General features: G+C 38.7%; 1 protein-coding gene across 7 annotated transcripts in view; it reads right to left on the bottom strand.

Annotated features, from left to right (window-relative positions):
- Positions 1-16,742, bottom strand: part of lrch1 (leucine-rich repeats and calponin homology (CH) domain containing 1) — an 81,417-nt gene that overhangs the window by 15,608 nt on the left and 49,067 nt on the right. For 2 of the 7 annotated variants that reach the window (XM_042000902.1, XM_042000897.1), the window contains exons 7-16: positions 16,639-16,726; positions 15,625-15,730; positions 13,677-13,792; positions 11,438-11,508; positions 9,948-10,034; positions 8,717-8,794; positions 7,665-7,701; positions 6,360-6,476; positions 4,892-4,964; positions 3,503-3,619 (exon numbers count right to left, since the gene is read on the bottom strand). In XM_042000902.1, coding sequence (XP_041856836.1) covers positions 3,503-3,619; positions 4,892-4,964; positions 6,360-6,476; positions 7,665-7,701; positions 8,717-8,794; positions 9,948-10,034; positions 11,438-11,508; positions 13,677-13,792; positions 15,625-15,730; positions 16,639-16,726 — 890 coding nt within the window. The remainder of the gene's footprint in view (positions 1-3,502; positions 3,620-4,891; positions 4,965-6,359; positions 6,477-7,664; positions 7,702-8,716; positions 8,795-9,947; positions 10,035-11,437; positions 11,509-13,676; positions 13,793-15,624; positions 15,731-16,638; positions 16,727-16,742) is intronic. The other 5 variants (XM_042000904.1, XM_042000900.1, XM_042000899.1 and 2 more) reach the window with 4 other exon arrangements.

Here is a 16,742-nt window from a genome sequence, read left to right as displayed (position 1 = left end):
ACACACACACACACAAACAGCTGTGATCCATCTAAAATCTTGGACTCCATTCCAGTGGAAGTAGGATAGTCCTTCAGGGACCATTATGTAACACATAAAATATAGCTACTAAAAATAGACATGCACACAAATGTGAACAGACAAAACCCGAACTCATTCATAGTTGCAGATGTCTTATACACACACACACACACTTTCCTAATATGGGCTGTGAAGTCTCGGGCTGTGACGAGTACTCTAAAGACTCCAACGTGTAGCAGATGCAGGACAACTTGTGACAGCACGCTGCTTTTTAAAACTCTCATATATCTGCTGGAAGTGAGTAAATGAGATGAAATTTGTTTTACAAACTTTACTTTAAACCAGGAACTACAACTTAAATCTGACAGGAATGTTTCCTTAAATGCTGCTCAATTTAAATCAAACTACTTCTGTGATGTCTTTATGCTCGAGTGTAAACTGAAGCACTTTCAGGACTTAAACCCTGCATTTGCTTCTTTTCAGATAAACACACTCACTTCATCATTATAAGTTTGTGAGCCTCTGTGTGTGTGTGTGTGTGAGAGAGAGAGACCACACTGCCACAACACACACAAACAGCACCTCTAACTTTTACCACATGTGCCTGCTCGTTGGCAGCTACCACACGTGAACAGCTGGAGATAAAAGCAGATGTGGTTGAGCTTCTCTTTGATGGGAGTCTGCTGCACGCGTACACACACACACATACACACACAGAATCTAACTCACCCAAACATGCTGCATAGGACAGATAAAACATGGTAAAGTCAGAAGCTGACAGTTAAATTTGTAACTTTGTTTCGAAAAGTGCTATACAAATAAAGTTATTATTATTATAAATACAAATAAAGGGCAGCTTGTGACATTTCTGAGGGAATTTACACCAACATGAGATACTGACTCAGAGACAAAAGAAAATGATTTACATTAGAATAAAATTACTTTCATCCTAATCAAACACCTACTAACATTTGGCCTCCGTCTGCAACAGTAACGGGTTAAATGTTAATAACCTCCGATCAGCAGTGATGTAAACATGACATCCAGGCAGACATGACTTTTGTTCTCAGATGTTCTAAATTCACTTCTGCAGCTTTACAATAATCTAAACTTGTTTCATTCTGATTCTTGTGGTCCAGTAAATTACTGAACTTATCGCCACAGACTGCTGTGTGCATCAGAAATCATGCTCTACCACAGCCATTTGTCATCCAGTCCATTTTGGGTTGTCTGCTGGATTACGTCTGAGATGATAAATAAAGTGTCTGAGTGGAACCACACAGATTCTGGCAGTGGCCCACTGTCTTGTTTTAATGGATGCAACTGCATAAAAAAAAAAAAAAACAAAGAACATGCAGTTTTAAGAAGGGTTCTTATGATGAAAACATATCTCCTCACTTACTTCACTCATTTCTCATCTTTATGTCTGAGCTGAGAGTTTGAATGACACGGGGGCTTTTAGGGGAGTCTTATTTTCAGGCGAACACCACGACTTTGCAGGTCACATGCACGCGTACAGTATCTATGTCAAACAAGCGCAGTCAAACAACTACTTCCAAAATCATACTTCTACGACCATGCAGCTAATACGATTAGAAACAACATTTTAAAAAATCACAAAAAGCAGCGAATGAAACGGCCGGCGCTCACGTGGCACACGGCATGCAGCAGAGACCATGCTGCTGTCCATGGTGCTAAAAGAAACGGGACCGATGACCTGAGTCATTCAGAAAATTTATGTCTCGAATTAACAAACACAAAATGCTGACAAATAAATGTTTTTCTTTTCATTTAAAATAAAATAAAACCTGTAGACTTTTAAAAACTATGAGCTTTTCTCAGGAAGGATGTGAGAAATATGGGGGTAAAAGATGCACGTGCAATGATTTCCTCAGCATGCAGCATCAGTTATTTTTGATGTGCTGCAGAGCTGGAAAACTATGAAACCAGCTGATGTGGTTGTACTGGCAGAGAGACATTAATTGTTTTCCTCAACAGTGTAAATATGTACAAGAGAGAGAAAATGTTTTGTGTGATAAAACGTTTTTGCTGAGGTGTTTGATAAATCACACAATTTAAAAATATATTAACTTTTTCCACTAAATCATCTGTAGTTCCTTATAAACAGAACAAAACTATGTGTCTTGTCATGTTATTCTTTCAGTGGATGAGCTACATTTTTAATCTAAGAGGTGGGATTTTTCTACATCCTGCTACTGCATCTGATCCACCTGTGTTTTCTCCCTCTGAGCTCCTCCAGCAGAATCCTCCTTGCTTTGTTTTCCTGATTTAGACAACTTTATTTATCCCATACGGGCAATTCATTTGCAGCTGACCACAGACACTAGTCATGGAAGAGACGGAGCATCCTCGAGAAGGCCAGAGGGTGGGGGGATGGTTTCCGGGTCACAGGATGAGTGGACGAGAGGAAGCATAAGTTTGCATAATGAAACACATCCTGAGGCATACTGTGTTCTTTGTTGAGAGAGAGATAATGATCTGTGCATTTCTTGAGATTCTCCTTTTACTTGCTTTAGTAAGACTTCCGAGAAGCCCACAATGCTGCTGTCAAGCTTGTTTCAAAGTGTGCGTGAGGCCTGGTGTAACACCAGATTGGATCTCTGCCTCTCATCAAACTCAGGATCTCCTTGTTATGTTTAGAAGTCTGCGTGTTCGGACACCTGCATTCAGAAATAAGCTGCTGCAGCCTGAGACAACAGGTCAGGGCTTGTCGCTGACTGCTCCATCCACTTTACAAAAGCAGCCAAAGAGTTTTTTTGTCCACATTTCAAGCCTGTTGTGGATGCAGGCTACCACGTAAATAAATTCACTTAAAGTGGTGTTGACATGAAAATATTATCACCATGTTTTTGAGGATTTTGCTGTTTCCATCATCACTTGAATAATCTGGTGACTCTGGAAATCAGAATAATCATATTTTTAGTGTGTAAGTAAACACGTCAGATCCAATCATTAAAATTATAATTACTCACAGTTATCTGACTTTTACAGTCATGTAAACGGGCTCAATGTTTATCTTCCTGTTGCCCAGTCATACTGTTTACAGATAAATGCCATTTATCTGCTGATAATTGAAACCACATAACAGTTTCTGTCAAAAGCTTTTTAGAGATTTTAGTCAAATGAATGAAGCATGCTGAAGAAAAGAGATGGGTCAACCAACCGCCTCAACTTCAAATTCAACACAATAAATCAAAGACACATTAAACTGCTGCTTTCAGCTGCTTCCTGTCAAGACTTTTTGTCATGCCTGATGGAAAAAATGAGTTGTGGACTGAAGAGAAGGTCAAAGGAAAAGAAAAAAGTTTAAGAGACTAAATAGAAAAATAAATGTTATACTTTTTGGCCACAGTTAGAGAAGACACATAGATGTTCAGTTGCTGTGGAAAAAGTCCCTGAGAGAGTCAAGCCCAGGCCAGACCTGTGTGAACTGGACAGTTAGCAGAAAAAAGTGGCTCACCGCGGCTGTGCATGCCTCCGTCGTCATGGCTACCATGTGTATCTCTATGGAGGGGCGAGGCCTGTGGGAGGAGGGAGTGGTCTAGACAGGAAGAAGGGGGGGAACACGGCAGTGAAGCTACAACCAGGAAGTGATCAGAGACGCAGGAAGTGAGGGCAGGGCCGTGTGTAGTGCAGGGTGGTGGGAGGGTGGTACCAAAAGACGAGTACAGCAAGTTCATTCCATGAAAACAACACCCCGAAAAAACAAACCACCAAGATCACCAGGAGGAAAAGTTCAGAAAAAGTTGGTTGGAATCAATGACGGAGGTATTGATTCAGAAGTTCAAGCAGGTCAGATTCAGTGAGTTTGTGAATTCAAAGTCATGCAGGAAAAATGAAAGTGCCCAAAAATATTAAATAAAAAACAAATTGATTCAAAAGAGGAAAAGATGAAAAGGAGGAAAATAAGATGAAAACATAAAACATAAAACAGCACAAAACAAAATAAAGATTAGTGGCATTTCACATGAAAGGTCAACCTGACATGCTGTTAGTATGGTGCAAGATAGCCGTCGGTTAGAATCCGTGCACAAGCGCACATCCGCGCATATTCATGTAAAGTTGTGCATAAAAACAAATTTGTGAATTTTTGTCTGTGCAAAATCACACATTTTTATTGTGTATTTTCTCTTTGAGAATACAATTTAAAACGTTACAACTTCAATAATTACAAATACAAAATCAATTATGATTTGTGATTTTACACAGATGAGAATTTATGAATTTGTAGTTACGCACAACTTTAGATGCGTATGCACGGACGTGTGCTTGTGCACACAGATTCTAACTGACAGCTATTTTACACCATATGTTAGCATCATGTTAGCTTCAGTTAGCAACACACGATTAACAGTTTGGTAACAACAACTGTGAGGCTGATGTTTACTACGATTCTACCTGTAAAGCAGACAAGCAGCAGCCATGAAGCTACTGTAACAACAAAATATTAACCACTAACAAAAAACACGAAAGAAAAATAATAAAAAAATAATTTCCACCTAAAAATGAAGAAGCCTACTGGGTCTTTAGCTAAACATGCAAAAGAAAAGGTAACGGGAGATTTCTAAAAGCTAGATGTCTTTTAGTAAAAAAAAATAAATAATAATAATAATAATATATATATAAATAACACTGTCATCTATGTATGAATCATGTCTGATGTGAAGTCAGTTTGAAGCGTGACGACCAGCAGCTCCAATCCACCTGAACTAGCTCACCTCGTCCAAACAGTGAACTATCCAGTAAATGAAGTAAATATTGACTCTTGATTAATAAAATTAAGCCCCATTCAGAAAAACCACCATATAAACCTGTAGGCCTGATAGTTCAGGTGCTGTTTGCAACTAACCTGAACGAGGCTTCAGTCCGAACGGCGGGCTGGAGAAGGATGGAGGTCCGCTAGCTGGAAATCTGTCATCTCGCTGTAGGAACAGAAATAGAGGGAAAAAGTTAATATTTGGGTATAAGTACATCATTGAACAGATGCTGAATATTGTCTCTGACCTGTGTTTTATGTGGGGGCAGTTTGCAAAGACAAAGACTCATCAAAGACTCCATGAATGAACAGAAAGACAAACACTCCCCTGATGAAGATTTAGGTTTACACAGCAAGCTCGTCTCTGGGATCTAAACTTGTTTAAATGAACCGACCTGCAGGTCTGGGGTGGACCGGTCTGATCCAGCATCAGCAATCCAAAAGCCACCTAAACATTTCTAAAGGTGTTGAACATAAGACCTCGTGTGGAGGTGGTCAAAACTAAAGGAGGAAACTTGAAGAATCATTTTGACTTTTAGTGAAATGTTTAAGTCTGATGGGAAATTTTAAAATTAGCCACCTGGAACAGACGTTTGCTAACAGCTATATGAATCTGTCCATTGATAAGAAAAATGGCAGGTTTCATTAACTGCAAATTAATTTATTATGTTTGGATTTAAGTATTTAATGATTTTCAGTTTAGTACAGCAAAGGCCAAGTAGAAGTGTGGTAATCAGGATTATGCTTAATCTCTCATTAATATTTAAGTATAAAACAGTTTTTAGCCCCTGTGGTCTTTATTTTAGTGCATTATTTGTTTTCTTTAAGTTTTCTTTGCCATTTAAGTTTGAAGGCAGCAATCTGTAATGTTTATGGAGAGCAGGGAGGGTTGTTATTCATGTCTGGGCCTGAAACTGGAGTCAGGACACAGATAACCCAGCTCAGAATGAAGACTATAAGTAGCAGGAAACACCAGTCAGGCTGTTGTAAATCCAAATTTACAACCTCAGCTACACACGTCTGAAACTCACTAATTCATCAGGACACATTATTTATCCTACAAAGACAGACAATAACAAAAACACAACAATCTTTCTGCAGTTATTTTAATGGAATGGTTCATTCAGCAGTTTAAGTGATCACAGGAAGTTCAAAACACTGCTTTATTACTCAGACACGAGATAAAAAGACTAAAAAAAAAAATTCGAGCAGCCAGATCTGCAGATAAAACTTTACACACTGACATGCAGGACAGCAGCTGTTCACCAGCCACGGCTTTCTCCACTGACATGAACCTGCCTCCACCCACTTTGCTACAGCTACTCAAAGAACTCAGTGTGACTGGTGAAAGACTTGAGATAAACAAAGAGATAAACAAACATGTCCCACTGTGTTCACATGTGTTACAAGTTTCCAGATGAAAAGCAGCACATGTGACAAGCTCAGCCAGAACAACACAGCGTAACACAGACACACAAGTGGGTTCAATGGGAAGCACGACTGAGGACAGCTTCCTCTGATGAGACAGAGCCCACATCCAGAGGTCTGCTGCTGCTTTTACCTTGACCGACATACGCCATTCATACTCCCGGCATGCAAGCTGGGCCTCAAACCTGGCCTTCTCTAGAATCATCTGTCTCTTCTTCTGGAACTCATATCCTCTCTCCTCCATGTGCTGCTACAGAACGCATCAAACATTTAGGCTACAAGCGTTTTCCATTCCTCGCATAATTACAGGCTTCACTTCACGTCTCTAAGGTCAAAGCGCCTCTTAATGCTAACACAACAGTGCAGTTCTCAGAAATAAAAATAAGCTATGAAAAGGAGGGGAGGGGGGTTGTTGCTAGACTAGAGGCTCTTCCAGGTGAGCAGCACCTGAAATAGCTATGGGCTGAAAAATAATGGGATCAGGTCAAACTCTACAGAAACAGATTTCTTTTATTAGAGAACATCTGTAGGGTTTAAGTGATAATTAAGACATTTTTAAGTACAACTGTAAGAAAAAAATCCAATAATTTTTAGCATCATGTTATGATAACTATACATATTATACAGGTAAACAATATGTACAAGTAAATAACTACCAGAGTAATTAGGTTTTATTTCTTACTGACATATTAAAGGTACAGTGCGTAGCTTTTTTGGCTTTTTGTTAGCAAAAATCAAGAATCGCTTTCATAAATATGCATTTTACCAAAGTCTAATCACAATCGCATCCAAATAAAAGCGTTCTCGTAGCTTAGAATGAGATGTTTATGAATACATCGGTGGCGGCACACCCAGCTGGGTTCTTACAGGGTATCAGCTAGATACCCTGTAAGAACATTAGTGGGTCATCATATTGACTTTTTTATTAGCAAAAATCCATTTTTCACTGTAGTCAAAGACAATCACACCAGCTATGTTGATGGTCAGTAATGATAATTAGTCGGAGGAAGACGGCCTGTGCTGTCTGTAGGTAGGTATCTACCCAACTACACAATTTTATTTTTACTTAATTCAGCATTAACGAAAGCATAAGGAAACTGCATCTCAGCCAACAAAGTTCCCCAAATACAACACAAAAGACCTTTGATAAATAAGTGTAACAGCTGAGTGAAATAGTTCTTAGAAGATGATACTTGCAGAACGTTGCTGTCATGTTCAGTTACTAAAAGAAGAGATGTATTCTGTAAATATTGTCATTTTAATGCATGTTTTCTACTGACGTGGTGGAAATTATGTCTGGAAAAGTAAAATTTGTACTGATAAAAAGCATCAAGCATCGGGGACTGAAGTTGGCTATAATGTAAATGCTGTTATGCTGATGACTGACTGCTGTTTTCCAGGCTTTGACTCTACATCCAGAAAGTTCTGTTCACCGTACCTTTGGTGTTGTGGCGCCATCATCGCTGTCCTGCCCACTGAGGAGGAAGAAAGAGGAAAAATTAGTGCTACTGTCACGTTTATCATAACCATATAGGAAGCATTTTTATCTAACACAACCATTTGAAATGAGCAACTTTTTCCTAAAAAGCCTTTTGTAATTTAAACAGTTGAACTTTACAGAGAAAGGGATAAGAAAAATGTTTGATCTGTGTGGTCTGATGCACATTGTTAAAAAAGCTGGTTTTAATATAAAATTGTTAGTAAAGCATGATGAAAATAATAATCTGTTCCTCCAGGACTTCGCAGCACTTTTCTGTGACTATTACAACATGAAACGCCTGATTTTGTTGCAGCTTTTATGACAAGTTGAAGCAAAAGTTGATGTGATTTTCAGTGTTTTGATTTTTATTTCCATTTTTCTTGGAAAACCTAAAATTTATTTTAAATAATTAATCAAAAAATTCAAATTCAAAATGGCTTAAATCGACCTGCGCTTCAAAAATATATTAAATAAAAATGAGTTTTTGTTGCCATTATGGCACTATCAACTAAAATCCCTCCTCTTCAGTGTGCTGCTGGTTATAAAAGTCCATAATTAATTTAATAAGTTCATTCAATTTAATATTAAATAAATGTAGGTCCTAAAAGAACCAAATCTGTCCAACCATGTCTCAATATCTCCAGTTTCACCCTCTATATTCCATGTATGCTCACTTTTAGCTGCCAATACTGACATCAAGGTTCCAAATCCAATTTAATAATTTACTGAAAGAAACAGATCAATGTTTTGCTACCATGATGGAGGAAATTAATTCTTAACAATAAAACTAGTCCCTGTGTCTCATGTTGCTGTAGAGAAAATCTATTTTTTAAACTACAGATTTATGTTTCAGTCCAACGAGAGAGTCTCTTTGGAAGCCGTCTCAGTGTTGAGTGTTTCCTGCCCAGATGTGGGAAGTGGGAGGGGTGGGGGTAAAATCAGGCTCATTCTATTGTCAGTCTTAAACTCTGTTTTTCATGTAAACTCGACACAAATACAAGGAAACTTACTTGAATGACTCTTCCACCGTGACCATCTCCACTGGGTAGAGCTGGACTCCAGACAGGTCGTCCTGCTCCGTGTTCACTCTGAGGCAATAAAAAGTGAAATCATATAACACCAGATGTGTTTACGCATCTGCTGAGTGGTACCAGATTGTAACATCTTGTTAAACTGGTAGCATATGTTGCCTTGTAGTTAATGAAAAAATGTAATAAAATGGAATTTATTATGAATGTTGACATTATTTCATGCCGTCTTTTGGTTCTCATAATGCCGATACAATCAAATATGATGTTTAAACCTTTAAACTGAGTTGTACCATAAAGCCTCCTATTTACCAGAATCTACTGGATGACTGGATATTTCCCAGAAGGCCATTCAAAAACATCAGTCATCCCACAGTTGAGGTATGAAATAATTTGCATCCATTGTTTTTCTTTTTATTTTCAGAACAGTAGGCAGGGCCTGATCAGGCCACCAGTTCTGACCAATCAACACAGACTGCACCTTTTAAAGAGGTGAGGCTACAACAAATGGGGGCCGGCATGGCTAAGTGGGAAGAGTGGTCGTTCTGCAGCCCAAGGGTTGCCGGTTTGATCCCGGCAAGGGGGGTCCCATGTAGAGGTGTCCCTGAGCAGGACACCAAACCCCTAATTGCTCCTGATGGGTCATGGTTGAGCGCCTTGCATGGTAGCTTCCACTATCAGTGTGTGAATGTGTGTGTGAATGGGTGAATGTGACGTACATGTAAAGCGCTTTGGATAAAAGCGCTATATAAATACAAACTATTTACCATTTAAATTTATACACAAAAAGGCAAATGCCATCATGCCGGCTGCTTCAGAGGAGCTTTGGAGCTTTTCTTTCTGTTTTCATTGGACATGAATGGAGATTGCCTCTTTTTTTTTTTTTTTATGAAACAGAAATCTAAAACCATTATGAGCTTCATTTTCCAGAACATCTTTGTCCACGCAGGAATCCTTACAAACCCTGAAGTAATCATGTTGGGTCAGAAGGTGGCGATAACATCGACATGAAGTAAAAAAAAAAACAGAAGAAGAAATGAAGCGAGCTGGTTTAAAGCCTGAATAATGGAAGCAAGCTCTATGCTGACAGTTTGATGTAAAATCTCTCCAGCACACAGCTCTGAGTGTAACAGTGACCCAGCTCAAAGGAAAACTAACCGGGCGTAAAGAAACTGGTTTCACACTGACGTCATTGTTGTGGTGTAATACTCGCCTGCTGGGGTCCTGCAGCAGCTCCACGGCCGCTTTCAGCTGGTTTATCATGTCGATGTGGAGCTCTCTGCTCCCTGAATCCTTTGACCTGGACAGACAGAGACATTTATAAACAAATGAGAATAGCTGTTGATAAGATGCACATTAAACCACAGAGAACAAAACTGCTCTATAAATACTAAACAGCAGATACACTGGAGTAGTGACAGAAGCAGAAGTGAAAAGGGAGCTGAAAAACAAGTCTCTCTACTGTGAAACAGCCATTTACAAATATGTGGATCGTTCTGAAGCTCTCTGCTATTATCATTATAACAGATGCATGTCTCATTTAAAAGCCATTTCAAGGCATATAATCCTATCTGAACATCAGCAATGAAGAAATATATTTGAACATTTTTCTTACTACTTCAAGAAAAACTTCAAACAAACATGTAACAGACGGAATTTGTTATTTAAACTGATGATATGTGTGCTGGCATTGGGGTCCTCCTGTTCACCTTTAAGGCCATCTATAACCTTGCCCCACCATATTTGTCTGAGCTCCTCCAGACGCCAGTCCAGCCCACTCCCTCAGATCCTACATCCATCTCACTGGTCCCTCTGCCCGCCTCAGCATTGTGGGGAGCAGAACCCTGGAACTCCTTCCCACCTCACATCTGCAACATTGACTGACTTCCCATCTTCAAATCCAGACTCAAGACACACCGGTTTTAAGATCGCCGACTCACTTTAAGCCCAACCAAACGAACTCCAGTTTGTTTACTATATGTTGCTTTTATCCATCGTTCTGTTTGTGTCTTTGAGTTTCATTAAAAGGTGCTTTTTAATAAAATGTATTATTATTATCAAATGTGCTGCGTTAACATGACTTTCTCTGTAGGAGATATCCAAATCATTAAACTGTCAGTAAATAATCTACTAAGTCATCCAGGAATGTCTGCTCCGGAAGACGACCACTGTTTTTGATGCAGAGAGAAGATCTTTTCATCTGCAGGTAGCTCTGAAGCTGTCAGTGTCAAAGTGCTGCTTCTACAATCAGGACACTGCAGAAACCTTGCAAAGAAACCCTCCAACATCTTAAAATATAACTCATTTTTAACTACTAGAAGCTTCTGAAGCCAAGGGGGCACTTTACTTTTCCACAAAATAAAGTTAAATTTGTGTTATAAACAGCTAAAAAGCTCATTTCCAGTCACCTTTATTTCTTTTACATGACACTTATAATGTTCCACAAAATTTGTTTTGTTTGGATATTTGTTAAATGAATTCAACAATATGATGGAATTTATTTAAATGGAAGTGAAATGTGATTTTTTTTAAGGAAAAAGTAAAATAATGAGGAGCTCCTGATCTGATTTTAAAGTCTTGTACTTTTCTAAACTTTAATATGTAAACTTTAACTGTTCGATGGATAACAAGAAAACCTTTCTGTCTGAAATAAAAGGGAAATGATATAAAATGGAGCGTTCTTCAAAGAAAGGACGAGCTTACGTTTGGTCAGTCTGCCAGTGGGAGTCTTCTTCTATCCTGAGAGGCTCGCTGAAGTCTGCTGCCGTCCGACCCTGAAAACAAACATACACATAAGACCCAGCTGCAGACGTCACATGACCCACAGCCTCCGCCAGCCATTGGTCCAAATGCAGAGACATTACCACCATCTCCTTTGTCCTTTAAGGACTCTGTGCCAAAGTTTTTATTTCCCTTATTTCTTCTTTCCATCCTCCAGTCCTTCCTTGTTTCTTTAACAACGAATGAAAACTAAAATTTGTGCCACTATTTAGGTAACCTGATGTCTTATTACATTTACAGAAACTTATCTCATGTATAAACTCCATCAGTAGCAGAACAAATTATTAGTATATACAGTATCTCACAGAAGTGAGTACACCCCTCACATTGTTGCAAATCTTTTAGAATATCTTTTCATGGGACAACACTCTAGAAATTAAACTTGACATACAGAATATCAAAGCTTAGTTTCCATAGTTTGATATTCTGTATGTCAACGTATATATATATAAATATATATATATATATATATATATAATTGCAACTACATAATTGCAGCTACATTTGTATGACTTGGAGATTTAGTCAGTTTATTGTCTCAGGTTCACCTTTACTGATGCCGCCAGGTTGAAAGAAGTGATGAAAACAGGTCCTGTGCATATTTAGACATGAATATTCCTTTTTAAATATCTACATCCGACTCCACTCCCCACCATCCAGCTCTGCAGCTCGTTGTTGTGTGTCTAGTCCTTATTTGGTCACAGCTGAGTCTCCCCACACAGCCTCAGTGTGACGTAACAACAGTCTCTCGATCATATAAAAAGCTCCTCTTTGGTTTGGATTCATAAGGGACAGTTTGTCCAGCTGGGCTTAAAGAACAAAAATACTAGCAGTCAGGGGAACAGAGCATGTGACTCTTTCTGTAGACTCAACTGAAATTAGCAGATGGTGACGCACAGTGGATGTTTCCATCTGAATTATTAGCAAACTAAAATGAGACACTAAACTACTGAGGAATAAGACCAGTTTAAAAACCTTTTAAGCTAATAGGAGAAAGTGTTTAAATTTTGAGAATCAGTTCGACATGAAGACTCAATTAAAAAACTATTATACAGCACAAAACTGGATCTAAAAATAGAAAAGTGTTCCTTTAATGTTAAAAAAAAAAGAAAAACAGTTCTTTGTGAGTGAATGGTGAGGTATGGAGCATGATGTCAGTCAGAAACAGCTCTGTCTGCAGCAGCAGATGATTCTGTTTCATCTGGAAAATTAAACAGATCATCACTGTTCTTGTCTCAGCATCTCCTGGACTCTGCACACACACACACACACACACACACACACAAGCACAAACGGGACTTTGTGGTTTGGAAATTTGCTTTAAGGTTTGATTGTTTTCTGTGTTTAGCATATTTATAGACCATCATTCACTGCATAAGGAAAGAAGTTTCAGTCATAACACAAACATTTTAAGACCATGAGAAGTTTGTCTTAAATAGTGAATTAGATTTTACCCAAATTTGACATTTCCTATACCTGCTTATGCCAAAGCAGGGTCGTGGGGGTGCTGGAGCCTATTCCAGCAACTAACACATCAGTTTCCCTCCGAGATAAACAAAGTTGGGCTTATTGTCAAGGAATATTTCAGACATTTCTGAACAGTGATTAGATTAAATCGGCACACAAGAGGACTTCATAACGCTCAAATTTCTCACTAAACAGAAAAAAAATAAATAAAAATAAATATATATATATAAAAAACATTTCCATGTTGAAATGTCAATGCTTTTTCCCCAACAGGAAGAACTTCACACAATAAGGCACATTCAGCCATTTACAGCCTTTTAGCCTTTTCATGGAGCTTTCCTGTTATATATACAATCGAATTGAGTTTATTTGTGGAGTTCAGTTTCTCGTTTATGGACACTTTGATATGATGCCTGAATCCCAGATCTTCCCATTAGTGGCCTCTACATCCACAGCCTCCCTTGAGAAAAGAACATCTCAGCCTAACTGTAGATCTTATTCACTGTAACTGTAACATGAAGAGAAAGCTGAGGCTGCAGTTAAAGAAAACCTGCACTAAAGCAGCACAGTGCACGCAACAGTTTTACATAACTTCCATCTAACAGCAGCATTATTCATGAAGCGAACCATTAACTGAACCAACGCTGACATTCAGTGAGTAAAACACTCAGAGCTCTGCAGTGTGAGGTCTTGCCTTGATGTAGTCGATGAAGCGTGAGCTGAGAGCCGAGTCTCTGTAGCCAAATGGGTCCTTCAGGGCTTCCGTAGGGCTCTCCTCAATCAGACGCACTGAGTCGGAGTTTGGATCTGCTGAAGTGGAGGAAAATGTGATCTGTGAATGTGTTGAACTTACAGAGCAGATTTCTGCTGAATAATTAAGCCTTAAAAATGTCTGCTGGCCCTCTGGTCCTGGTCTGATTGGAGCCAAACACAACAATGTCCCACCTTTTGGTTTTTCTCCTAGCAAATTATACAGCAACATGCCACCCATAACTAACAAGTCCAAAATATATCATTTTACTTTTGATATTTACATTTTTCTCCACAACCATCAATAAATCCCCAGAAATTATCTCATGATCAGAGGTTGAGAATCATCAAATTACAAAACAGAAATCCTTCCAACACAATTCAGCTAAATCTTTATAAAATCTCTGGTCAGATTTGTTTTAATTCCACTTTTACACAACTTTGACCTTAAAAATCACTGGAATGAGCAAACTATCAGCCATGCTGGCACCACTGAGGTTTCTGTAAAATGCAGCTCTCAAGTTCACATTTTCAAACATTTTCAACCTCAAATCCAGACCAGAAATTAAAAGATGATGCAGCTAAAAACTGAGCACAATCATCTGTTTTATTAACTAGTTTCCTTATCTAAAATCTTTAGGAGCATGAAAGATCAGCTCTATGCTATCAATAATAATAATAATAATAATAATAATAATAATAACATGTAAAGATTAAGAACAGTTTAATGCAATAATGTAATAAGAGAAAAAATGACTGTAAACATAATTAACAAAAACAACGTTGTAATAGTTTAACTGTAAACAGAATATCTGCTGATATTACTAACAATTGTTAAGGAATAAAAATGATCTAGAAAGCCCTCCTGTCTGTTACTCATCTCAGCTCCATCAGCTCTAACCTAATTAAGGCTGATTGAAGTCTATTTAAACTGCGTCTGGGGAGCTGCGGCTGTTCTTTATTTTAACTCAACATCCCAGATCCGTTCAGAGCTGAAGCTCAACATGGTGCCAACATTCATCCCTACGATGTGAATGTGGGAGCCTGTTCATGTCTCACCAACACGGATACAGACACAACCACTAAAAAAAACTCTTCCCCCAGTCAAAGCCCAGCAAGCTCCAGTAAAAATTAAAGCCAGAAACTTTGTACAGAACTGGCTGAAAAGTTAAACATCCAGAGAGGTCAAACCACTTAAGCACATATAAACACAAAAATAAAGACAAAGGTGTTTTCCTATATGTGTAAAACATGAGCTATAAACTGAGGTAAAGGGTCAAAATCTTTATGTAAAATGTGAATGATTGTGCAGTTTGTGATGTGTATAGGCAACATTATTTTGCTAGATACCCAAAGTTATGCAAAAAAAGTGGTTTACACAGTTTACAAATCAAGCAGAACAAATTTGTAACTACATCTGAGTCTGAATTCTCTCTATACGTTAAACGTTATACACCTACATGTTGCACTGGTGATGCCGTTTTATTTAGATGTGATGTTCACACCTTCGTTTGTAGCGTAAGCCACTCCAACCTGTACATATAATCTCGAATGCACATGCAATATTTTAACACACTGCAGTTTGACCAATAACCAGACGGATGATGTTGTATTCCATCAAAACACATCACTTCCTGCATCTTATCTGTCTTATTAACTTTTATTACACCTCCAAAGTTGCTCCACAGGTGCCTCAACACAGGGTGACTGCAGCAGAAGGATCCCTCTGAGCCCAGAAGGAGAAGCTGGACAGCAGCAGAAAGTCTCAGCTGTAAAAGACTCGTAGAGACGATTCTGTCTGTTGACTGATTTATAAAACAGCTGCTACTCATCGCTGCCATGTCCTGTCCACGTTTATCAGTGTGTGTGTGTGTGTGTGTGTGTGTGTATACCTGTCAGGGAGCTGATGTGTTCGCTGGAGTCGTCCTTGCTGATTCCGTCCTCCTCTGTGATGTTGCTCATTGGCACGTTGAGACTGAGACTGTCTTCATCTGATGGCTACGATCAACAGCAACAACAAACAGATTTAGAGCTCTGACCCGAAAAGCAGATCAACAGAAAACTGAAGCAAAGAAGGGCTCGTTGTGCTCTGGTCTCAGTTTCTGCTCATTTTCTTTCATTTCTCTGAGAAAGTGATTTTTTTTGTTTCATTTTAAATTCAGAGCGAACTGGAGCTGCAGTTCAGATGTCGAATTTAACTAATAAATAAATCTTCTGTGGCTTCCAGCTCACGATTCAGGATTGTACACAACTTTCATAAATTGTGTACAATCATCCAGAAAAGAAAGACTTTTCACACCTGAATATGAGCATGACCTTTGACCCCTGCAGATCAGATCCATCCAGTTATTGAAGGAACAGTTATAGACTAGAAGATGTCAAATTAGCTCTTACCTAATCAGTTTTTAGCAATTATCATAACTGAGAAGTTGGATTTTTTTAGTCTTTGTTTTAAAGGACTAAGATGATGAATCAATGATCTAAATAGTCACGATGTCAGAATAAAAATAAATAGCTGCAGTTTTTGTAAAACCTGATGGGACAGAAGCTCAAACAGGATCCAGAGAAAAAGGAAAAAAAAAATCTAAAAGAATCTCAGCTTTGTTTTTCAGAAACATCTTGACAGCGACTTTAAAACAGGAGGAAAAAAAACGTAATGCTTTTACACACCGACAGAGTAAAACACTCCTCCTGCACTGAAAAGAACACAGACCTGAAAACAAGGACACATTCAAATAGAAAAAGCAAGCAGAACTCTACCAGAAATAAAGGCGAATAAAGCTACATAAAAAATAAGGGTTATATTATTTTGTCTGTAAATTAACTCGGCTGCATGAATCCAGACAAACGTAGCCATCAAAGAAGAGTAAAACCATCACACACACACACACACACACACTCGGTACCTCGGTGGCGGACAGCCTCTTGTCTCCGTTGTCGCTGCCGACTCCTGAGTCGCTGTCGTGCTTCTTCTGCTGCTCCATGTCCTCCACACTGCAGACACATCACA

This window comes from Melanotaenia boesemani, chromosome 12 (genome assembly GCF_017639745.1).
Source record: "Melanotaenia boesemani isolate fMelBoe1 chromosome 12, fMelBoe1.pri, whole genome shotgun sequence".
In the NCBI taxonomy this organism is placed as follows: domain Eukaryota; kingdom Metazoa; phylum Chordata; class Actinopteri; order Atheriniformes; family Melanotaeniidae; genus Melanotaenia; species Melanotaenia boesemani.
Note: the sequence above shows the minus strand (reverse complement) of the source record. Positions and strands in the feature narration are given on the sequence as shown.